The 25,962-nt window shown below is 33.4% G+C and overlaps 1 protein-coding gene across 2 annotated transcripts in view; it reads left to right on the top strand.

Annotated features, from left to right (window-relative positions):
- FBXL17 (F-box and leucine rich repeat protein 17) overlaps window positions 1–25,962 on the top strand; it is a 467,882-nt gene that overhangs the window by 27,512 nt on the left and 414,408 nt on the right. For both annotated transcript variants that reach the window (XM_059916861.1, XM_059916860.1), the window contains one exon: window positions 4,677–4,808. In XM_059916861.1, the coding sequence (XP_059772844.1) occupies window positions 4,677–4,808 (132 nt within the window). The remainder of the gene's footprint in view (window positions 1–4,676; window positions 4,809–25,962) is intronic.

Genomic DNA, 25,962 nt, shown 5'->3' with positions numbered 1-25,962 from the left:
GGTGAAGAGTGAGAGTTAGGATTGTACCTGGCATGAGTGTCAGGTGCAGATAGCAATGAAGGACCGGCTGGGTGTGAATGGATAGGTGTGGTTGGAGCTAAAATTTCACAAGGTTGATAACCTCTCTTACCTGGAAGGGCCCTCAGGGAGGAGTTTTCCAGTATCCAACCAAGGTGAGTGGTGGTATGCATTCTGTCAATATCAGCCAGATAGGTATTCTTATCTTATGATGAGTAGTTATTATTTCAGAATGTTCTTTGGTAAAGTAGAAAGTATTATGGAGGTAATTTTGAGGTGTTTGTAGATCCTTTAGCTGTATTGACTTTTTGCTGGGATAAGGTAAGAGTTAAGGAGGGAGGGACTTCCCTGGCGGTCCAGTGGTTAAGACTTCACCTTCCAATGCAGGGGGTGTGGGTTCAATCCCTGGTCGGGGAACTAAGATCCCACATGCCTCACGGCCAAAAAACCAAAACATAAAAAAACACAGAAGCAGTATTGTAAGAAATTCAATAAAGACTTTAAAAATGGTCCACATCAAAAAAAAAAAAAATCTTAAAAAAAAAAAAAGAGTTAATGGGGGTAAACTTGATACAGGAGGAGATCACCTGGCTGGTGCACTAAGTGTTGAAGTCTCTTTATTGCTCCAGCATCTCAATAAATTGACAAATAAGACACTGGAATAGTGACAGAGGAAAAATATCAACTTTATTACACAGAAAGGCTAGATTGGGAATGTTGCTTAGTAATAGAGTTAAATAGGCTTGTTAACTCAAACGCTGGAGTTTGGCCAGGGGACCCAGTTGTCATCTACTAGGCTGGACCAGCAGTGTCCTGCAAATGTAGAAGTAGATGCTTGCTCCTTGTGGGCAGTTTGTTCTCAAGCGGAAAAAAGAGATGAACTGAACATGTTCAGCTTATTAAATACAAACTAATCAGTGTAGAGACCAGAAGTTAGACCAGTTGAACTCCTTCCAGAAGAAGGAAGCAGTGGTAGAGAAGAAGCATTTGCCGTCTATGTCTGTATGTATTTTCTTGATTTATCCATATTAGACTGTCCCAGGGGTCCCCAACCCCCGGGCCGCACAGCAGTAGGTGAGCAGCAGGTGAGTGAAGCTTCATTTGCCACTTCCTATCACTCCCCATCGCTCGCATTACCACCTGAACATCCCTCCCCCCGCATCCGTGGGAAAATTGTCTTCCTTGAAACCGGTCCCTGGTGCCAAAAAGGTTGGGGACCGCTGATCTGTGCTATTTCCTTGCTATGGAAAGATGAGGATTTAGCTCACTATCCTTTTCTATCTCCTATGCCCTCATCGTGTCAAAATAATTCTGTTATAATTTTGATTAAATAAGTATTCAGTATTTACATTTTATAATTACCTACCTTTTTTTTCCCTCTGGAATTTTGTTTTTTTTGGAATGAATAAATGTCTTTTTGTCCTCATTTAGTTTACTTAGTTTTTATATCTTAATAGTGATGGAGTCCACAGCTTTCCCCCAGTTGCTTTAGTATACCTATATGTATTTACTTAGTCGAATTTATTTTTTTAAAGTAGACAGCAGTCTGGAGTTCTTGTATTTAACTACTCTTGCATTAATGGTCATCTTAATATCTTATCTTCACCCTTATTCTCAATGTTTTCCTCGCCTTGCTGTTCTATTAGATGTCCTATTACCTAGATGTCATGTGTTCTTTCTCTTGATGTATTCTCATGTTTTGTAGAGCACAGATTGTAATAGCTTCCTGATAAAGAATATATGGGAGGTACATCTTTTGAGAGCTTGCATGTCTGAAAATGTCTCTATTCTACCCTCACACTTAATTCATAGTCTGAATCCTGAGTACAGTATTCTAGGTTTGAAATAAGTATTCTTCTTAAATAAGAAGTTTGATGCCTTTTTTATCCTTAATCCTCTGTGTGAAATCTGATTCTCACTAGAAGTCTAGAATACTTTTTTTATACCTACGATTATGAAATTTTATGATGATTTGCCTTGATACAGGTCTGCCTTTGTCATTTGTGTTGGACATACGAGTGAGTCCTTTTAGTCTGGAAGTCCATATCCTTTCATCTTGGAACATTTTATAGAATTATGTCTTTTAATTTCTCCATTTTCACGGTATAAACTTTCACATCCCCACATTTTCTGGAGTGAGCTTCTGCGGTCAGCTGTGCATGGCATACCCCAAAGACCCCATGGTTTACTCCCCTCAGTGAACTCCAGTCTTCTGCTATTGTGGGAGAGTGGGCAGGGGCAGGCTGTGCAGAAATGAGGAGGTGATCTGAGTGGTTAACTACTTCTTAAGTAGACTTTCAAGAATCCTGGTGGTTTTAACACCAACCTAGCCCTCACTGCCAGACATATGTGAGCTTATTGGGGGTTTTGTAGTGATTATCATATTGCTTTTCTGCTTTCCCCACTATTGGCTTTGGATTCAGCTTTATTGGGTCTAAGTAACATGCCATTGTATGTTTGTTCTAGAAATATATGTGCCTCTTTAATGCATTATAAGATCTGGTAGTAGATCTAATAAACATGATGAATACTGATGAACAAACATGATATTTCACTATCTGCAATAACAGTAGTGTTATGTGAAATTATCTTTGATTTCTGTTGTTTACAGAGTCACACATACTGCTAAACTACTGTGATTTTCTGTTTAATAAGTGAAGGAAAAGCTAAAGTTCATTTAGAGAATAGTAAGAAAATAAAAATGTACTCTTTTTTTTTTTTCTCATCCATTTTCCTGGAATCCCTGATTTCGACCTGTGGACCCAATATAGAACTCTTGAATTAAATAGAACATGGTGGTATATGAGACCATAATCATGGTTTCCTTTATTTGTCCATTTTTCAAAGAGGTCTCTTTACAATGAATAACTCTGATCAGACTTTTCATTCATTCAACAAATATTTACTAAGTATCAACTGACTGTAAGGCACTGGGCACCAGGCCTATGTTAGTTAAACAAGCTTCTGTCTTCATTGGAGTTTACATTTCTAGTGGAATATATAATTGGTTATAGTGTTACCTAGATTAAAATAAGATGGCTTGTATATATCACCATCCCTGGAAAAACTAACTGAAGTTGCATATCTTTCTGATAATATCATTACTTTACTTGAAACAGGACTTGAAAGTTTTTATTACAAAAATAATATTTATTTTTAAAAAGATGTAAGAAGACTGATAGACAGAAAAGAAAAAAAGAACAGTACCCATTATTGCACTGATCAGAAATAACCACTGTGAACACCTTGGTGTATATTTTATCTCTTTTCTATATACATGTGTATAATTAAATATGTATACGTATATTTAAATGTGCCTAATTTGTTTATAAAAATTAAATTGTATTATAAAAACATGTACAGTTTTCATTTTTATTTGTCAAGTGTTTACTTCAATTTAATGGCTATATAATACTCAATTTTATGAAAACACCATAATTTATAACTTTAGGTTTTCTGTATTTCACTATTTAAAAAAAAATTCTTGTGCTAATTTCTTATAGCTAAATCTTACCAAACACCTTTAGTTAATTATTCCAGTAGTCTTTATGAATAATTTTAAATATATGGAAAATTTGAAAGAATTTTACAGTGAACACCCATATATCCACTACATAGATTGGATAATTAACATTGTAGTATGTTGACTTCACTATGTATCTATCCAATTATCCACCCCTCTTACATTTTTTGGTAAATATTTAGAAGCTGAGTCATATAATTTTCAGGCAAATTTTATAAAATTTTTTCATTTATGCTAACTAGCCCTCCAAGAAGATCTTTAGTACTAATTTACACTCTTACCAGTGGTGTATCAGCACACTTTGAACCCTTGCCAAACTGGATTTTATTGTCTTAATGTAATTTTTTAGACAATTTTTGATATATAGGTTTTTACTAAAGTTTCTTATTTTATCTCTAAGATGACTTTCTTTATATGTAATACTTATAAAACAACATTTATTTATAGTTTGCTTTGATCATCTAATTTCTACTGTAGATTTTGAAAAGAAATTATGTAATTTGTTCTTTGTTGTACTTAATGTTTTTTAAGAGGAACATTGTATCTGTTCAGTATTTACCGTACACTTGAGATTTCAATCAGGTAATCACTAGTCCTTTTTTTTTTTTTTTAGTTTATGCAGTAAGTGTGTAAATAAGTATTAACTAGAATATTGGCTATAGCATATTCAGTCTTTTTTCTCTTTCACAGAGTAAATGAGCCGATGCAGAAAAATGATACATTGGGGCAATCAGAACTAGAAGTAGAATCTCCTGAATTAAATATTCGTTCACTCACTGAACCTTTGTCTCACTTCTTGGACCTTGGTTTTATTCCTTGGACCTGTGTTCCACTCAGTCTAACACTATGATAAAAAGACTCAAGAGAAATTAAGACATGAATTTGAAGTGTTATGGAATCTAGGCACCTAGGTGGGCATATAGTGTGAGGCAGTTGAAGCAAGGAAATAATTAGAAGGTGAAAAGGCTTACACACTATTTTAAATGATAGATTGCCTACATTCTATTTTAAGAGTAATTTATAAACAATTATTTAACTTTGGTATGGCTATTGAAAAAAATTATATGGAAATCCCACTAGAAATATGTTACCTTTGTTATTTTTGGAGCATTCAGTCAAATCTCTTTGTTTACAGCTGGGCTCAAAATGCAGAGAACTCAAAGATATTCATTTCGGCCAGTGTTACAAGATCTCAGATGAAGGCATGATCGTCATAGCTAAGGGCTGTCTGAAATTACAAAGAATATACATGCAGGAAAACAAATTAGTAAGTACTTGTTACCATTCTTGTGTTTTTCATTTTGTTTCTAACTCTTGAATTCCTTATAACTTAGCTTATACATTTTTTTCTGCTTATTTTTTTTTGATGGTTTAGAGGCAAATTCTACTTAAAATCAAGAATCTTCTCAAAACAATGATTTGTATAAATTGATTTTATAACTGTGTGGGTGCTTGTATGTGGTACTTACATGGTAAAAATTCTGCATTAGCATGTGCTAATGTGCTTTTTTCTAAACTCTGACAGTGGAAAAAATTAATTTGAAAAAATTAAATTTGGCTGCCAAACATAAGTATGTAGTTGTCGTTCCTTCTGATTCCCCTAGGGATTGTAGTAATTTTAGATAGTTAGGAATTTTTAATATTCAGGAAGATGTATGCTTGTGAAATAGAGCCTTTCACTTAGTATGGTGTAAAATGGGACTCAGTAAATTGAGACAGATAGTCTTGTTTTTAGGTAGTTACATAGGTTTTATATTATATTTTAAGCACATGTGTAGGTAACTCATTTACACTTATTATATATTATAAATATATTTAAAGCCATGTAATTTTCTCTTATTGAGTTATACTTTATATATCATAAAATTCACCTTTTTAAAGTGTGCAGCTCAGTGTTTGTTAGTATATTCACAAAGTTGTGCAGTCATCATCACTAATTCTAGAACAGTTTTATTATCCCAGAAAGAAACCCTGTGCCCATTAGCTGTCACTCTTCATTCCCCCTTCCTCTAGCCCATGGCAACTGGTAATCTACTTTCTGTGGATTTTTGTCTGTTCCAGACATTTCATATAAATAGAATCACACAATATGTGGTCTTCTGTGTCTGCCTTCTTTTACATACCATATTTTTTCAAGTTCATTCCTATTGTAGCATGTATCAGAGCTTCATTCCTTTTTATGGCTGAATAATATTCCAAATCCATTTAATTTTGCTTTGATAGGTATATAGTACAGGTTAACAGAAAAAGTTGTCACTGGGGAGGCATTAGTAGAGTTCTCAATGTTGAAAAATACTGTACATTAAAATGTAGGCAAGGTGGTCCTGAATATGTATATTTACAAAGAAGATTTGCTTTTTAACTGTATCTACAAAATAACGAGATCTTTTTGTTGCCCCTTGGAGTTAGTTTACAAAATTTGATAAATACCTCTCACATATTAATGTAAGTTTTGAAAGGTCTCTGGAAGCCTCAGCACTTCAAGTGAGATAATGCTTTTTTTTTTTTTTTAAAGATTACAGTTAGAAAAATTGAAATACTGTGAATTAAAAGTAAACACTTTTATTACCATGTAGAATTATCTTTTTGTGTAAAATTACACAGTAAAAATACTTCCTATTCCTGTTCACATTTAATACAAATTTAATAATCACTCCTGAGGCATTATGTTCTTGTGGATAGAGTAAGGTCTTCTGAGTAAGAGAGAATGAATTTTTGAATCCCAGTATCCATTTACTTGCATTGTGACCTTGGGAAAGTTACTTAAGATCTTTGAACCTCCTTTGCAAATGGGGTTATTAGTATTTGTATTTTTGCAGGTTGTGGTTTTGAGGATTAAATGATGTAATGTCCTTAAATTGTCTAGTATAAACTCTGACTCACAGGAGACAATAAAAAACTAGTAGTCTTTATGAGAACTTGACCATATTTGTTGTCCATTGGTTTCCACTTTACACTCAAGATAAATTAAAAGGTGGTAATCCCAGCTTACAATTTTTATATTTCTCACATAATGGGAATATTTGTTGAGTGATTAATATTTGTTTTCTTGTTGAGCAAAACCAGAAAAACATTTTTCTTGACACATTAAAAATTTTGGTCAGTGGTTTTTCAAAGGAATTAAACCATATGTTTTGAAGGTTCTAGTTATGTTCGAATTTCTTTAATATTGTGGTCCATTAGAAAGGTGTTATATACTTAAATGCTAAGGGAATCAGTTTCCTATGTAGTGTTATTCAGTAAACATTTTGATTTCATTGCAAATTAGAAGTGATTTTGCTAAATCTTAAGTAAAGTTCAGTTCAATGAAATTCTTTCAATTTAAGGTTTTTAGAAAGGGAAATTTAGAATAATATGAACTCTTTCTGTTGGACAGTTGAGCTGTTGACAACTGGTCTCCCATAGGAACTTTAGTTTGTATTTTTAGAATTTATGAAATAAGGAGAAATATTTGAATTACTTGCAAAGCTGCAATTTTAAGTAGATTGGGTTTTTTCACTCTGAGATGTATTATTGTTAGTCCTTTAATGACATATTTTAAAAAGGATGAGTAGAAATAATAGTATGATTAAAGGCAAATAATATTTATATATGCATATATATAATTATACCGTATATTTAATTACAGACAAGAAATAATAAACGTCATTAAATAGGACAAACAACTAATAGAAATATTCAGTACTCAGGAGAATATTGTGTCTGAAAGGATGCCAACAGAACTTTACCTGTGCAGATATTGATCATTAGCTAAATTATTTTGCTAATTCTCTTATCAGTCTTCTCAAAAAGAATCTTCTCAAAATAGTATTAGAGTTTTATTGTGTAGCCTAAAAATAATTGTAGCATAGTGCTTTTTTAAAGTATAAACTTTGCTGACTTGAAAATATCAAATTGGTTGTTTTTATATACGTTGACAGTATATGACTAAGTATACATTTTTTTCATATTATATCTTGGCCTTTAGATGGCAGCATTGTCTTTGTATATTTCAGTGACATAGCTTTTGTGTCCTTGATGTAACTATAAAGATAAAATGCTCGTACATGGTTTCTGCAGATATTTATGGTTTATTTTTAATTTTGTCCTTTAGATGGTTTTAGGGAAATTTTCTTTAAAAATATGAAATAATAGTTGCATCTAGAGTGTTACAAGGTGAACTTGCTATCTTACACAAAGTAGCAAGATACTTGAATGTTCTTATTTGTGGCACTGTAAGTAAGGTACACTTTAGCATAGAGAAAGGATTCCTGTATTTATCAGAAGGAGTTTTATTCAGATGGAAAGAGGACAATGATCTGACATCTTAGTACTCAAATGATTTATGGTGAGGCAAAGAATTGAGAACATGCCTGTAAAATCTTCCCCCCAAAGAGTGAGTTTTTGTTTTAGTAATTTTTGAGTGAGACAACTGCCATGCACCTACATGGATGTATTTTGCATTTGCTATAAAACTGTTGTATAGACTATAAAAACAGATCTGAGGAATACAACTATAGTGAGTGTCTAGCATATTATATCCAACTGTCTGCCATCTTTTAGCTATAGCATTTATATCACTTCTGTGCAGTACTGGCTACAAAATTATTTTAAAGCCATATTTAGTTTGTGTGTATAGTTATTGATGATCTAGAAACTTCATTAAGTATATTTTCTCTGCTTCCTTACTCTCCTTGCTCCAGATTCTGCTTCTCTACTTTTTGGACAGAAGCTCTCTGGGCTGCTTTTTTTTTAAACATTTTTATTGGAGTATAATTGCTTTACAATGTTGTGTTAGTTTCTGCTGTATAACAAAGTGAATCAGCTATATGTATACATATATCCCCATATCCCCTCCCTCTTGCGTCTCCCTCCCACCCTCCCTATCCCATCCCTCTAGGTGGTCACAAAGCACCAAGCTGATCTCCCTGTGCTATGCAGTTGCTTCCCACTAGCTATCTATTTTACATTTGGTAGTGTATAGATGTCAGTGCTACTCTCTCACTTGTCCCGGCTTACCCTTCCCTCTCCCCGTGTCCTCAAGTCCATTCCCTACGTCTTGGGCTGTAAAATAATGGGGTCAGATAGATTATCTACATTTGTTATCCAACCTGATGTTTTAAAGTACTAGGATTTTACGATTTTGAAAATGGCTTCTATGCTAAGTTCTAGGGTCAGCATATTTGATAGAGATCTCTATGTCTTATATTTATTTGGCTTTTTTTTTTTAACACCTTCTACTCTGTAGAGTTGAGTTATGAAACTAGTATAAATTTCTGAGTTACCCAAGAAAGTAGTAATGTATTATGAATAGATTTTAGAAAGTTTTAGGGAAATGTTAAATGTTTTCTGGTTAAAATTTGATTTCCCAATGGTTAATTATGACCTTTTACTTTTTTCAACCTCCTGGTGAATTATTTTACTAGTTTTACAGTTCTGTGCCATCTCCCATAGTCCTTTGGCTCTTGCTGTAACATTATTTGTAACATTGTTTGTTCATTGTTTTTAATTTTATTATCCTTTGGAGGCTTACATGTATGAAGTAGGACCTAAATTTACCTCTCTGCTTCCTTCTGGGATGAATGAGGCAAATACTGAGTGTGAGTTGAATTGAACTCAATTCATATCTTGATCCTACTGTTTCTTAATCATGTGATTCAGTTAGTTATCTTAATTTTTGTACTTTCATTTCCTTGTTTGTAGAAAAGATATAATACTACCTCAGACTTGTTATTATGAGGATCAGACTAAATGAGATTGAGGTGAAGTACAAAATCTATGGTCCCAAACGTAGGAAGTCTTTGATAAATGTTTTTTTTTTTTCTTCCTCTCCCTATCAGAGTTCACTTTTTGGAGTCTACCAGTTTAAATTGGGCTGTGTCAGTACCTACTGTCACTTACTATGTTCTGATTTCATCTGTTAGTTACCCACAGTTTAATTCTTTTTTTACTGCTTGCTGTGATTTTGAGGTTGTTGCAGCAGCTAAGTGAATAGACTGGTAGCCATGTTATCATCAACTAGGGTAAGTAAGGTAAGCATTTGCATCAGAGCTTAAATAGCAGTAACTAATTCAGCATTATATTAAGGCTTGGATTTCCTGACTCTTTTACTGTCCAACTTAGAGTTAATATATTAAGGGATTTGGTCCCTGCTACCCCCCAACACCCCCACTACATTCTTGTTATCTTATTCCTCAGATACTCCTTGTGAAGTGAGTTTACTTGTAATCCCAGACATAAATAATGTACATTTATGAAGAATTCCATTTTATAAGTACTCACTTCAGCCTCCAGAGTCTCTAAGGGTAGATATTCACCTTCATTGCCCTTTCCTCTCTGAATGGATGAGGCATTTACTTACACCGAGAGTGGTAGTTTCCAATAAACAGTGATGCATGAACATGGCATTCTAAAGAAGGTGACCTAAAGTTACTAAACTTCATCTTGTTATTGTATACTACCTTTCAGTATTTTGCTGTCATTTTTTGATATCTAAAAATATTTAATAATAGTTATCTCATTGACTGTTTATAATGTACCAGGCACTGTGTAGTTTTACATAATTAATCCTCACAACCACCATATGAGGTAACTTACTTTTTAAAAATTTTATTTATTTATTTTTATTTTTTGGCCATGTCGCGTGGCATGTGGGATCTTAGTTCCCGACCAGGGATTGAACCCGCACCCCCTGCATTGTAAGCGCAGAGTCTTAACCTCTGGACTGCCAGGGAAGTCCCCATGAGGTAGTTTATTTTTATTCCATTTTACAGATGAAGAAATTGAGGCCTAGAAAGGTTAAGGAACAACAGATAAATGTCAAAGTCAAGATTCTAACCCAGATCTGTTGGATTCTCAGAAGTTTGTCCTCAAGACCTTTGATCGCATGGATACATCACAGGTGGAGCTAATCCATATATGCCTTTGAACCAAGCAGTAATTTCTGAAAGGCATTATCCCCATTAAAACACTTAACTGTCAGGTGCTGTGAGACATCAGAGGAGGAAATTAGCTATTAGCATGAGCAGAAGATCCTTTTGCTAGGATGATAACTGATTTTAGGGGAAGCTGCTAGTACGAATGGAGATAACACTGAAATCTTTTTCTAGGAAAATTAATAAAATTACCAAAGAGGAAAACTGTCTTCAGGATAGTGTTTAATGTTGGTTTTAATCCTATAAATGTGAACATAATGAACTTTTGTAGAATTGCACTCATTATGCAAAATTTTTTACTTGGCAAAAACATAATATTGTGTTTTTTGTGATACTTGGATTCAGAAGCTAAATACCGTTTCATTTTTGTCCGATAGATTTAATAGAAATTTTAATGGATTAATGAACTGGTAACTTTCTACTGTGTTCCTTAACGCTGTTTCAGATGTTGATTCAGTGCAGTTAACATTTGAATACCTACTGTGTGCCAGGCACTATGAGAAGTGTTAAGGAATTAAAAAAGAGTTATATTGCCAAAGAAGGAATATCCTTTTCTAGTGATAAGCACTATGGAAATGCCAATTGCAAAATAGTTACTTGTGTGAGAGATTAGGGAGGAATCAGGAAATCCTATAAATAGTAGGTGACATTTATAACTGGGTCTTGAATGATATATAGTGATGTGGCAATTGTGATTCAAGCAAACATTTTTTTGAGGAAAGTGATATCATTAACAAAGATAAGGCATCAGGCTTGGAATGTTTAATAAGTGGTGGGTGTTAAAGTAGGATTAGGATTATATCAGGCTGGTGGGGGAAGTGTTCATAGTTGGGTCTCTAAAGGAAGGTAGGGACCAGGTTGTTAAGTTTCTTGAGTGTCATGCTAAGAAATTTATATTTCTCTTGGTAATTGGGATTATACTTGGGATTTCAAATGTGAAAGGTGATCAAATTTTTCGGTCTTGGTATTTTTTTTTTTAATTTTAGGAAATTAAAAAAATTTGGAATACTGAAAAGAGTAATAACATATATATGCCCATCACCTAGACATCGACAGTTGTTAACATTTTGTTAAATTTGTTTCTTCTTCTTGAATTAATAAAGCAAATAAACTTTAAGTCTCTTGTCTTGCATCCCATGTTATGCCACTATCTCTTTCTAGAAGCAACTACTGTGATGATCTCAAATGCTTAAAAAAACAACTGCTTTAACAGACGTAATGGATACCATGAACAACAATATAATATTGTTCAGTATGTGGTCCCAAATAGTTTATATCTGATGCTATATGGTTGAAATCTGGTCTCACAAAGTATGTCAATCTACACTTTGCATTTTTACTTTTAAGTTGTTTTTGATATCTAGCCGTAATGAATATGTAATTCATTCTTTTAAACTTTTAGTATCCTATATATGTATATATCTCCTGTTTATCCATTTCATATTGAGGGACACTTATATTGCTTCCATTGTTTTGCTATTATAGGCAGTATTGCAATAAAATCTTTGTGCAACTCTCTGTGCTTATCTGTGAGAATTTCTCTAGGATCTATTCTAGAAATGTAATTAAAGGGAGCAAGGATGGGTACATTTTGAAATTTTTGCTAGATAATGTCAAATTGCTCTCCATGAATAACTGTAATTACGGTTTACAGCTGTATCTTGCTGATGGATTGTCAACTCTTTTGAGGGTGGAGAGTATCTCGTTATCTTTTTATCCCATCCGCCTGCGTGTTGGCACATAATAGTCATTCAATAAATGTTGGTTTAGTGACACATGGCTTACTGCTGAATTAAACATACTTTTAAAAACGAATTTCTTCCAGTATTTTGGGAACATGCTTCAAAAAGAAGGTGGATTTAAGCATATAAATAAAAGCTTGAAAAATAGGTTAAAGATGCAGAGTCAGTGGTTTTCTGACTTTTCAAATAAGTAAGTTTCTTTGATCTAGTTACTATATTAATGATGCCATTCTTCATGTATCAAATTTATCTAGCCAGAGTCATTAATGTTCTCAAGGAGTATTTTCTGGGACAATACTTTTTTTTAACAATATGGAGTTCTGATCAACTAGAGTATAATTTCTATTCTTCTTGTCTGAATTACATTGACTTGTACATTCTTATGATTAATAAAATTGGTTTTATTTTGTTCAGTGATATTTGAAAGATCCACTTGAAAAAAAAGTTAAAATGTTATTTGGCAGATTTTTCAGTCTGAAGAATAAATAAATTTTTATTCGTTATATATTCTTTGTTAGAGCTTACCGTCTCTTTTTTTAATCTGTTTTTCTATTTTCTATTTTTCTCCTGTGGGTATCTTTTTTATCTATCAGGTATCTTGGTAAGAACATGACTGAATTCTATTCCATCATTTGAAAGGCATAGAAAACCATAAAGAATGAGTATGTGTGTGTGTATGTATATTTTTCTTCCCCTGTGAACCAGTTTGGTAGAGGGCAAGCAGTGGCTTTGATAATATCCAAATAATTTTTCTTTGGAATGCATTATTTTTTTTTACCCAGCATATTTATTTAACATTATATTAATTTAGTAATAACTAAAATTAGTTCACAAATTTTGGGAGCCCATCAACTGATGATAGGAGTTGCTCAGATGCAAACAGGATTGCAGGAGGAAGCTAGCCTAGTATTAAAAACTCTGATGCAGATATTCCAGTGTTGATAATGCAGAATTTATTATAGCTAAAAATAGGAGACTCTAAATAGTATTTACATATTCTTAAAAAATTTTTTCTGTATCAAATTCTAGATTACTAAAAATATCCAGTTTGTTTTGGGTTTAAAATTTATAGTTGGTAGGTTATTCCTAGTTTTGCAGTTCTTTTGCTGGTGTTATTTTCCACTTATATATTCTGTAGTTTAGATCCTTTTTTTAAAATAAATTTATTTTTATTTATTTATTATTTTTGGCTGTATTGGGTCTTCATCGCTGTGCGCGGGCTTTCTCTAGTTGCGGTGAGTGGGGGCTACTCTTTGTTGCGGTACACGGGCTTCTCACTGCGGTGGCTTCTCTTGTTGCGGAGCATGGGCACGGGCTTCAGTAGATGTGGCGCGTGGGCTCTAGAGTGCAGGCTCAGTAGTTGTGGCTCACGGGCTTAGTTGCTCCGCAGCATGTGGGATCTCCCAGACCAGGGCTCGAACCCGTGTCCCCCTGCATTGGCAGGCGGATTCTTAACCACTCTGCCACCAGGGAAGCCCCTAGATCCTTTTTATAAAATGTAATTTTTGTTTATTTCTTTTAGGAGTGCATATTAGAAAAATCACAAAGAGTTTTGGAGCAAATCAAATTATCTTTCAGATATAAACATGAAAGTGCTGTCTCAGTCTCTGTGCTCAAGTGTTGGCAACAGTTGATAATGAGTTGAGATAAAGAGCCAAGTCATTAGACTTAGCAAATAGAAACTTTATAAGGTTAGATGGCGGTGGAATGCTGGGAGTACATTAAGCCTGTCATTTATGAGCACACATTCTTCAACTGCCTTTCTAGACCGTCAGTCAACAAGTGAGATGTATTGCTTGGATCTCGGGAGAAGTTTTGGCTTATATTTTTCTTCATCTACCTATCACAGAGGTGTTAGAGTCTTAGAGTCTTAGGATATCCAAGACTTAATCCCATTTAATGTTTTAGTGATTAGGCTTAAGGGGAGAAGAATTTCTCTTTTTCTTATTTTTTTTTTTTTTTTTAAGGGAACGCTATTTATTTATTTATTTATTTATTTTGGCTGTGTTGGGTCTTCGTTTCTGTGCGAGGGCTTTCTCTAGTTGTGGCAAGCGGGGGCCACTCTTCATCGCGGTGCGCGGGCCTCTCACTATCGCGGCCTTCCTTGTTGCGGAGCACAAGCTCCAGACGCGCAGGCTCAGTAGTTGTGGCTCACGGGCCTAGTTGCTCTGCGGCATGTGGGATCTTCCCAGACCAGGGCTCGAACCCGTGTCCCCTGCATTGGCAGGCAGATTCTCAACCACTGCGCCACCAGGGAAGCCCCTTCTCTTTTTCTTTTTCTCTCTTTTTTTAAGATGTGCCTTTCTGAATATCTTTTACAAACTATAGTTGAATCTGGTTACCAGTTGATAAGATGCTTCTTTTCAAGCAGTTTCTTGTCATTATTATCAGAAAGATATATTGTCATGAAAGTGCATCTAGGCATCCTGAGTGGTGACTACTGTTCCTATTTCTGCTACAGATTTTGCTTATTCATGTTACCTATATTGTCTTTCTTCAAGTTCTTTTTAAAGGTCTAAATACGAAGTTGCTCAGATGAGAGTGTTAGGGTAAAATCTTTCCCTTGGACTGTACCTTCTGGTTTTTAGTAGCTGATAATATGAGGCCAGATGAAATCTGTACTTTTTTGATATTATTTTTTTTAACCCTCCTATTGCTTCTTATTTTGTGTAGCCACATAAAATTTAGGTTGTAGAAAAGATCAATACAGTATTTTTCTTTAATGGGTACTCTACTTCACTATTTTTGGTTTCTAAAATATGATAGAAATGAGTTATGGAGAGTTCTTGGGGGTAGAAAATTTGTAGTGTCTATTGCCAGGTTTTTATTGACTATTTTTGATTTAAGCATAAAATCTAGGTATTTATCATTCACTATAATACGATACATAAATGAATATATTGAGAATTTGTAATCCAAAGAAAAATAGTTATATATCAGAGTCCTTCTAATTGAGCTGTATCTGGATGATTATTCTTATCTTTTATTTTCCTCTTATTGAATGTATATATCTCTGAGAAAATAAAGAGGAAGGTATATATTTATATTCATTGTTGTTTAAATGCCCACATGAATGCCTACAGATTATAAAATTATCAATATTTTCATCATTTAATGCTAGCTTTTTGTTTTAACTCCTCTGAGAACATGGTAGAATTAGGTGGAGCTGTGATTTGTAGATTCTCTGAATGGGAATCAAAATATAATTCCATATCTATTTACTAGGTTAATGTTAACTTTAAATATTTGAAGATACTTATGAGTAGTTTGATATTTCATATATTTTAAGTTATTGCAGGACACAATTTTATACACATACACATATGTATGTACCCCTCTTCACTGATATATTAAGTATTTTTTTCATCATGTGTAAATGTAGTCAGTTCCATTGTGTAATCTATTATACATTTTATAAACTACAATTGTTATAAGCTTATGAGTAAAGAACTTAACGGAAAGCAGTGTGAAAGATGATGGTATATCGTATTCCACTGAATTCAGTCATGACCTAAGACATTTCTAAAGATCGACTTTTTATTTTTTCACATCCACAACACAGAAATACTCTTGCTAAAATACTGTTTTCATCATTTCAAGAATCTGTAGTGGCTAACTACAAAGATTTCTCCAGTTAGTTGTCTCTGTTCTCATTACGTTCTTAACTTGTCCACTTAGTCTTCATTTTCTCTTGTCATCTTGCTTTCTTCCAGTATGTGTTCAAGCTGAGATAAATATTATTTTTTTTGGTCAAATATTCTTTAATAATTCTTCCACATTTATTACTTTCCAATATTCTGTCAGCTTCCTTTATTTTTTCTTATTAATCCATTGATAATTTGTTGTAGGTTTCAAGGCTTCAGTTTAGTCATGTAAGCTCCTTGAAAATGGGGATGAGATTGTCTTTTTTGTAAACTTGTAGTTAGTAACTGACTGTGTATTTGTCAATGTTTTGACTAAATGGTTAAAAATCAATCTTTTTTTACATAAAAATTACACATTTTCTGAAAAGGACTGTTAATTAAGATGAACCATTCTATTCTCAAATCCTTTTGGTTTTGTCCTGGGAAAAATTCTTTTTGTGCCAAAAAGAAAGCTATTAAAAATTAATATTTTTAATGAGGCACATGTCAGTAACTTTAAGTATGATTATTTATACTTTGATATTTACATACAATACAGCTTTTAGTATACAAGTTTCAATTTTTATTAACAACGGAATTGGTGAAATATGTTTCATTCTATAGCATTGTGAAGTGATTCTTCATTAGTGTTCTTACCAGAAGAATGGCAGTCATAGTTTGAGGAAGTAAAATCCCAAATAAGTATGTCCTCTTCAAGAATTAAGTAGTTTTTAAGAAATGATTTTTTTAAAGTGAATGTTGAGGGCTTCCCTGGTGGTGCAGTGGTTAAGAATCTGCCCGCCAATGCAGCGGACACCGGTTCGAGCCCTGGTGCAGGAAGATCCCACATGCCGCGGAGCGACTAAGCCCATGGGCCACAACTACTGAGCCCGCGCTGTAGAGCCCACGTGCCACAACTACTGAAGTCCACGCACCTAGAGCCTGTGCTCCACAACAGGAGAAGCCACAGCGATGAGAAGCCCCCGCTTGCTGCAACTAGAAAAAAAGCCCATGCGCAGCAACAAAGACCCAACGCAGCCAAAACAAACAAACAAAAAAAGAGTGAATGTTGACGCTTGTGGCTTTAAAGTTCTTTTTATTGCAGATTACCTGTTAGATATTTTTATTTCTTGGTTTACATTCCATTGAGGATATTTGAATTGTTTCAGTGCTTCCACCAGTGCATTTTCCTTCTTTTGCTTTCAGAAAACCCTAGCAAAAATCTCTTAAGCTTGCTAAGAATTGTGGTCCTTTTTCTTTTGTCATATTCCATCACTTGATTCTTAAAAAGGTGAAAGTTAACAAATAGCCTCTATGGTTGAGTTTGTTTAGAAGAGCTTGCTTGTATTGTTGCAGTTAGAAAGAGATAAATTAAATATAATATTTGATACATATCTTGATTGCTTGGTACCCAGAAAATGCATCAAGCATATCTGGCAGTAAATGTAGTTAGAACATTGACATTGCTTGCTTTGAGCATGATATGACACGCAGAAATTACACTGACAGTTTTTTAATACTTTATATAAAATTCTTAGTTTTAAATATCATAAATTGGTTCCATTTATTTTATTATCTTTTTGTTCTTTAATATGTCCTAATGGTTTTGTAGAATCAAAAATTAGGAAAAGAATACCCCAAAGGAAGCATAACTAGGTATCTTATTAGAATAGTGCAGTTTATTTCTTCATTTTCTTGGAGAATTAAGTGGCATTTGGAAAACTTAAGGAAAAAAATGGGCGAGTATTGGGTCAGCCTACTGAATTGTTTAACCTTGAATTAAGTTTTGTTTTTTCAATCTAGAAGTGCTTTTTCTAGTATACCTAGATGATTTTCTTCTGTAAAGTCAGTCCAAGTGTGTATGTAGGCATCATCTGTTTTCATATATTAAAGTCTATTTAAAACAATCACATGTTTATAATGTACTTTATATTATGATACTTTTAGATTACAGAGTCAAGACAGGCTTTTTTTTTATTTAAAGAGTACAATGGTGCTGATTATTGATCAGTCTTAGAATAGGAGGTATTTCACATATAGTCTTTTTCATAGGGGTTAATCATTATCAGTCTAGTGTATGGATTTCCCCAGTGTCACAGGTTAATTCTCAGATGTGAGAGCCTTTCTCCTTTCTCTCCATCAAGGCATATCTTTCTTTAGCTGTTTTAGAAACTAACTTCTCCAGTCATTAGAGTCAACTTGTGATCACCTTAATGCTTCCCTCTCACCTTTGAGATTCTGTATTTGTCAATGTCTAAAGTTAGTTATTTGTTTTTATGCGTTATAGTATTAAAGGTACATTCAACTTGCATGGCTATATTATTGATCATGTATTTCCTTCTTCTGACCCTCCTTTCTTAAAAAAAAATTAGTAACTTAGCCTTGAAAGTGATCTTAGAAGGCCTCTAAACCTGCTTCCTACAAATCCTTTTATTGCATGCCTGATAATGAGCTCTCCACCAGTGTGTGTGTGTGTGTGTGTGTGTGTGTGTGTGTGTGTGTGTGTAGAAGGTTATTTATTAATGAATATACAAGAACTCATGCAATATTCTAATGACAGTTGAAAAATTATTAGTAAAATGGTGTCAAAATTATATTTGGCCAAATTTTAAAAATTTTAACATTTAAAAGTGATTGTTACTAATGCCTGTTTTTAAAAAAAGATTACATATACTCACCACATTTTTTAAACAGGACTAGAGGAACTTGTTTTCAGTACTGGTTAGTACCAAATTAGTGTGAGAATCTATAATTTAACAATTGAAATGATTGCCTCTTCTGAATATGTGCATTGTTTTAGGGGACCTTTCCATTTTAGATGGTGTATGGCACTAAGTAGTGGTCCTCATAAAACTTTTGTCTTTCGTTTACAATTAACATGCTCTTTGACAGCTGGCCTTTAATAATCTCACACCATAGGTTTGAAACTTTTTCCTTAAAGCTTTATAGTTGAATTACAATACATTGTGTCCTTTGTTTTCTCCTGGAAAAGGATTTAAACAACCTTTCTATTGCACTTGTTGAATATGTATTTCATAGTAACCACCATGAAGTTTGCAGCATTTAAGAAGATGAAGAAGCAGAGATAAAAGATACACATTCAAGAAGGCTTGGTTTCACAGTTGGTGCGTAATCCTTTCTGCTGTCATTGGTACCCTAACCCTGTACCTACCAGAACAAAAGAAACTGAATTAGAAATTGTGGGAGCTGGGGAGCATTCAGTTGGCAGCCCATCGCATGGCCCATAGGCGTTGTCAGGTCTCAGTTTGATGCCCTTTATTCTTTCTGACAGATGGGAGGTAGGGTCTATGAGGGGGAAGTCATTACTAGAGAGAGGGCAGTGTCAGATCAAAAGTAACCAGTGATCAAACAAGGTAAAGGGCTGTGGAAAATAGGCTCTCTTTCTGGCCTCAACACCTGCCTGATCACTGAAGGGAATAGTCCTTATGTGTCAGGGCAAGTTGATTTTCTTTGATGTACAGTGAATTCGAAGTCAGAATGGAAGCTTAACTGGAGTACAGATTTTTACATCCTAGTTCTTGAGCAGTTTGGGTGTTTAAATTTTTTACTTTAATTATCTAGAGGTTATAGAGTCATTCTCTGTTGAAAAAAATATAAAGACTTAACCATACTAACTTTGTAATCAATATATATTTAGAGATAGTACTAATGAACAAGCAAGTTTCAATACAGTATACTACAGGCTTGGAAGTCACCAAACTCTTTCTTTCAAGCATCTAACTATAACTAATCAGAACATTTATATAATTATAATGGTGGGTAACAAAGTGGATAGTGCTAAGCTTGACACATAGTAGGACCCTTCAGTGGTAAAATTTTGGAAGTAACCTCACTAATTTCAAAAAATTTGAATTAACTCTTAACCCTTAAGTGGGAAAATTATTGTTATTATATTATTATTATAAATTATTATTGTATTTTCTCTTAAGGTAACCCTTTCTAAGTCAGCTGAAAAAATTTGAGACAATCTCATTGGGGTTTTGTATGTGTGGTTCTTTTCTCTGCCCTTTCATCTTTAGAAGTATGTGACTAAAGTCTAGAACAAGGATGGTATTTTTATCTTTCATTAGCTTTCTGTGTGGATAAATTGACAATTGAGGCATATTTCTAAAAATTTTAATGATGATGTTTTCCTTTACATTAAGAGCAAAGATTTGACTGCTACTAGATTTCAGTGTCTCAACTTTTGTTATTTTAAATACTGCCGAATTTCATTCAGGCTCATAGTTAACAGTCATTTGCCCTCACATAAGAATTGATTTGAAAATACTGATTTTCCAGTAAGATGAATAAAGAATCTTAGTGGGTCAGCCTTTTAAAAGTGATTTTTAATCTCATAATTTGTTCTTCTTTGCCAAAAGTCTCATATTTGTTTATTTTTGATAATTAACGTAAGTCTTCCTTTATACGTTTAGATATATAAAAGAATATAAAACAATATATATTATGTTGTATTACCTTTAAATTAAATTAATATTTGGCTTCTAGACTACTGTTAGCTATAAATACATTTTATGCTTGAGCAATTTCAGGATAATATATTTGAGCATACCTATAAATAGTGATATTTCTGATTTGGCGTTTAGATAGACTTATCATTACATAAAGTGTTCAGGGTCTCCTTTTTAAGTAGTTTGACTTAGGAATTCTAATGTTGGCATTGAGTCAGGTGTCCTAATTTTTTATTTGATTAATTTTATTTGGAATAAAATGTTTTATAAATTAAGATTCCATATCTATTTTGGAAGCTTTTTAAAATTTAAGAAATCTTAATACAGATTCAATACACAATCTAAATACAGTTAGACTCTTTTTTTTGTTTCTGATCATTTTTTTCACATGTTTGCCCCAAACTGCCTTTGAAGGACTGAAAATTGAAACCAATATGATAATATTCCTCTGATTTAAGGAGAATGATTTTGGTTTGGCTCTTGGTTGTCTGAGGGCATCCCTCCAGTCTGTCCTTCAGTCTGAATATTTGCAAAAAGGAGTTGAGTTTGCTGATATTTTAATATTAATGTTTGGAAGAAACATTTGTCAAAAGTAAATTTTTAAAGTAAATGTCAATTTTTCAAAATGGACCTCACCAGCATAAAATTTTACTAGTCATAATCTTTGGTTCATGGCATACTATCCTAGTTTGTCCATGCATGATCTTATTGTCTTATGAAAGTAAATTTATCTAAAAGTTATTTAACATTCACTCAAGAACCTCCTATCTAAACCCAGAATTAGAGTATTTCCAGTAACTTTCATCTACCTCTGTATTCTTTTCTTCTCTCATCTCTGACTCCCTTTCAGAGGTAATTAGGAGTAACCACTATCCTAAATTTTATGTTTACCATTTTCCCCAATTTGTTACCTGTGTATATTTGCCTAAACAATAAATTGTTTAGTTTTTACTTGTTTTTAATCAAATAAATTTTTAAAGAGGTCATTGATGAACTGTAAATGTAGTGCTTTAGCAGGTATTTTAACATATTAAGAGTGGTATAATTTAGTAAATTAATGTAAGGAAAGTATGTTTCTGATCTTAAACTTGATACTATTTAAATCTAACTTTTAAGATATTCTCTGTTGCATTTTCATGTTCTTTTTAGATCTTTCAATTGCAGGTACAATAACTACATGTTGGTCCCTTGCATTTTGCACCTTCCATTTATAAATTATATTCATATATATGCGAAATGAGGTCTTTTCTTTCTTAGTTTTGGTTTGCTGCAGTTGTAGCAATTCCTGTGAATTGATTTACAGGTTAGAAAAGTTAACTCTTTTAGGTGGTAAAGGTAGCTGGTCAGGAATATCTAACTAATCCCTTGTTTGGTATGGAGGTAAGTGAATTTTAACCTTACCAAGTGACCTTTTTGTTTTACTTATCAGCTTAGAGTATCACTAGTAATTTAATAAATCCAACCATTGTCATCTTTCATAAGGATAAGATGATTGTACTATATTTCTTTGATTTCTAGATGTACTGTGATTTAACAACAACTTCTTTGGGGGGAAAAAACCGCATTAAATATTTATGTTGATTTTAAGACTTCCTGTGATTTTAGAGCTACTAATTTGTAGAAAAATGAGAGTCCTTTTTTTTTTTTCCCCAGCTTAATCAGATTGGTCAGTAATTCAGTACTGGTCTGATATACAAGTTTTGGTGAAATCAAATCAAACAAAATATTTTCTTAACTGTAGGTGGATTTTTCTCCAGTTGCTATTTTCTAACATGTAGTATTAAAAAAAATTTGCCTTTTTGTTTCTGTGAATCCTTTGGAAATGTGGTTGATTATACCTAGGAATAGTCAGTACTCAGAATGGTTAATGATACATAAATGTTGAGTGAGCTAACTAATAAAATATTATTGGAGATCAAATTAGCACATTTCAACTTTGACACAGATTTTTTCCTTTGAACAAGTTATGATTGATCATATTTGCAAGAATGTGGAATATAGAATAAATTTTTGTACCAATCTCCATTTTTAGGAGATTTTCAGTCTAAATGGAGAGCTCATATATGTGTATATATGTGTGTTTATACACACATACATATGTAATATATATTTGTATCCATATATACAAAATAATATAAGGTGGTGAAGTGATTTCGGATTAATGTAATTTGAATTTAAAAGGGAGATTTTTTCCTCTTTCTTTATTGATGGATTATGCTTCTTTGCCTTGTGAAGGAGTCTAAGAGGTCCATGTGGAGTGTTGATTTGTCTTTACTCTCAAAAATGTATCTTAATGAGATTGCTTGAGTGACAAATACAGTTGGCATAAAGTGTTTAGGGTTGTAGTTTGAGAAGCTGCACATAGTTCATTCCATTGAGGTTTATTCAGTGTTTTGTAATGTGAGGCCTACCTGAAGAAGCAAAGCAGTAAATCCCTTGCATGCTTCTTAGAAATGTCAAATAGCTTTATAAAGATATAATGGTATACTTTCTTGGTTTTTCTCAGTGTAGACTGGTCATTTAGATAATTTAATGGAAACAAATTATTAAATACATTGATTTATGATATTTGGGAGAATAGAAGCTAAATTTAGAGGCAAAGGTTAGAGGGTGGAATGACATTTTATACCCTAGAAAATGATATTGAAAGCTTGGAAATTAATGGTGCTGTCGTTACAAGTCGTGTAATTCTGGAAAATATGTTTTCCTTGGCTCCTTCATGGTTATTAGCTACATGGATCAATTAATTATTTTCCATAAGTCCTATCTCCTACCATTCACTGATTCATTCATTAACCATTTATTGAGTACTAACCACATATGCAGCACTATGCTTCTAGAGCCAGTTTTTCTTGGGTCATGCCAGCCCACTTACTATAAAGTAACTCAATTAACATGAGCAATTTCTTTCCATCTTGTATTTACTTATGTAAGAGCCCACTGGGGGGACAGTAATATCCCCCTGTCAAAGCCATTGCTTTAGAGCCTGGACTCTTAGCCTTTCTTATATTGAAAACTACATTTTAATAGTAAGAATTTGAAAATAATGACATCTAGATAATATTTTATTTGCTAATGATGATAACCTCTAAGTTAGTTACCTAATTAAGGTGAAATATTTTGAAGATTAAAATTAAAGGAGTTATTATGTAGTATAAAACATGCTATATTCATTACAATGACTTGTTCTGTTAGTTTTTTTATGAAGACACTTTGCTGTTAAAGATAGATTTGTTCCATTGAGCCATAGTAGTACTTGAGTAGTATATGGGTAGCAATAATTGAAGAATTAAGTCTAATGAATTGAGTTTTGGCATTATTCCATTGGGTTCTTTTTCTCATTATTTTTTTAAATTAACTTTTATTAGAGTATAGTTGCTTTATAGTGTTGTGTTAGTTTCTTGCTGTATAGCAAAGTGCATCAGTCATACATATACATATATCCACTCTTTTTTAAATTTCCTTCCCATTTAGGTCACCACAGAGCACTGAGTAGAGTTCCCTGTGCTATAAAATAGGTTCTCATTAGTTATCTACTTTATACATAATAGTGTATATATGTCAGTCCCAATCTCCCAATTCATCCCACCCTCCCCATTCCATTGGTTTAATGTTTTAATTATTATCAGGATATTTATAGGGAGATTGTCATCTATATCACACAAAGTTCTGCCTCATGAGAACCCTCAGTTATATATTCCCTCTGGGCTTGGTACTGGGGAAAACTAGACTTCTTTTTTTTTTGTTATGTTATGAATTTTTATTTATTTTTTAAATTTTTATTGGGGTATAGTTGATTTACAGTGTTGTGTTAGTTTCAGGTGTACAGCAAAGGGGAAAGCTAGACTTCTGACCAATTGCTTTCCTTTATTATTTTAACTACTGTGAATTTTTTTAAAAATTTATTTATTTTATTTATTTATTTTTGGCTATGTTGGGTCTTCATTGCTGCATACGGGCTTTCTCTAGTTGCGGCGAGCGGGGGCTACTCTTCGTTGCAGTGTGCAGGCTTCTCATTGCAGTGGCTTCTCTTGTTGTGGAGCACGGGCTCTAGGCGCATGGGCTTCAGTAGTTGCAGCACACGGGCTCAGTAGTTGTGCCTCATGGGCTCTAGAGCGCAGGCTCAGTAGTTGTGGCACACGGGCTTAGTTGCTCTGCGACATGTGGGGTCTTCCCGGACCAGGGATCGAACCTGTGTCCCCTGCATTGGTAGGCGGATTCTTAACCACTGTGCCACCAGGGAAGCACTGTGAATTTTTTTAAAAGATGTTGTGGTCTGTTTTCCCTCTTTGGCGTCTTAGAAATCAAGAAACATACTAGTAATTCATCTAAAAGCACTCAGAATTTCTTTACTATAGAATAACTTTTCTTTTTAACCCTTATTTTCCCTTGCCTCATTTTCTACTTGTTTTTCTCCTGTAGGGTGAATTTTCATGAACTGTCTCAATTCCTTTTTGGAAAGAGGAGGGGTATACCTGAATACAAACCGAAGTACTTATATAAGCTTATTTTAACATAAAACACCATCTTCTTTGAATAGGCAATTGTGATATAATGGAGAGTGCTTTGAGGCTTGAATTAGGAAGATATAAGTTTAACTAGGGCTTCTGTATCTTATTTGAGTGACTTTGGGCAAGTGCCCATGAGGTGATTTTCTCTTTGAGGAATGAATAAAAATATTACCTCAGGCAGTTTATGTAAAAGTGGTAGTCTCATGTTAAGTGAATAGTAAGATATTTTTCTTTAGTCATTTATCTGTCACACTGTTAATAATATTGAAAGCTAACCATAGTTAAAAGAATATTTGGGAGGATTTTATAAAATACTAAGAAATATAAGAGGCTTAAATAACCCTTGTTGTCATAAAAATTCCTTATGCATGTTTACAAAATTCTAATAGTATAGAAAAGTAGAAAGTGAAAAGTGAGAACTTCCTGTTAATCCCTGTGGTGATTATTTTCAGAAAACTTTTAATGCACATACAAATATGTATGCATATGTTTTTATTTTTTAATTTTTTATTATTTCTTTATACTTTTTTATTTAAAAATTTTAAATTGAAGTATAGTGGATTTACAATATTATATTAGTTTCAGGTGTATAACATAGTGATTCAGTATTTTTTTTCTTGATGTACTGCATTTAAAGTTATTACAAAATAATGGCTGTATTTCCCTGTGCTGTACAATATGCTCTTGTTGCTCATATATTCTATGCATAGTAGTTTGTATCTCAAAATCCCATACCTCTATCCAGCCCCCTCCACCCCCGCCCTCTCCACACTGCTAACCACTAGTTTATTCATTATATTTGTGAATCGTTTCTGTTTTGTTTTATGCATGTTTGTTTTATTTTTTAGATTCCACATGTAAGTGATAACATAGAGTATTTGTCTTTCTCCATCTTATTTCACCAAGCATAATAACCCCCTCTAGGACCATCCACGTTGTTGCAAATGGCAGAATTTTGTTCTTTTTTATGACTGAGTAATATTCCATTGTGTGTGTGTGTGTGTGTGCGCGCGTGCGTGCGCGTGTGCGCGGGTGTTTGTGTACACATATACATACCTACCACATCTTCTTTATCCATTCATCTGTTGATGGACACGTAGGTTGCTTCCATATCTTGGCTATTTAAAATAATGCTGCTGTGAACAACATGTGTCTTCTC

This window comes from Balaenoptera ricei, chromosome 3 (assembly GCF_028023285.1).
Source record: "Balaenoptera ricei isolate mBalRic1 chromosome 3, mBalRic1.hap2, whole genome shotgun sequence".
Lineage (NCBI taxonomy): Eukaryota > Metazoa > Chordata > Mammalia > Artiodactyla > Balaenopteridae > Balaenoptera > Balaenoptera ricei.
This window is presented reverse-complemented; position numbering and strand designations above follow the sequence as displayed.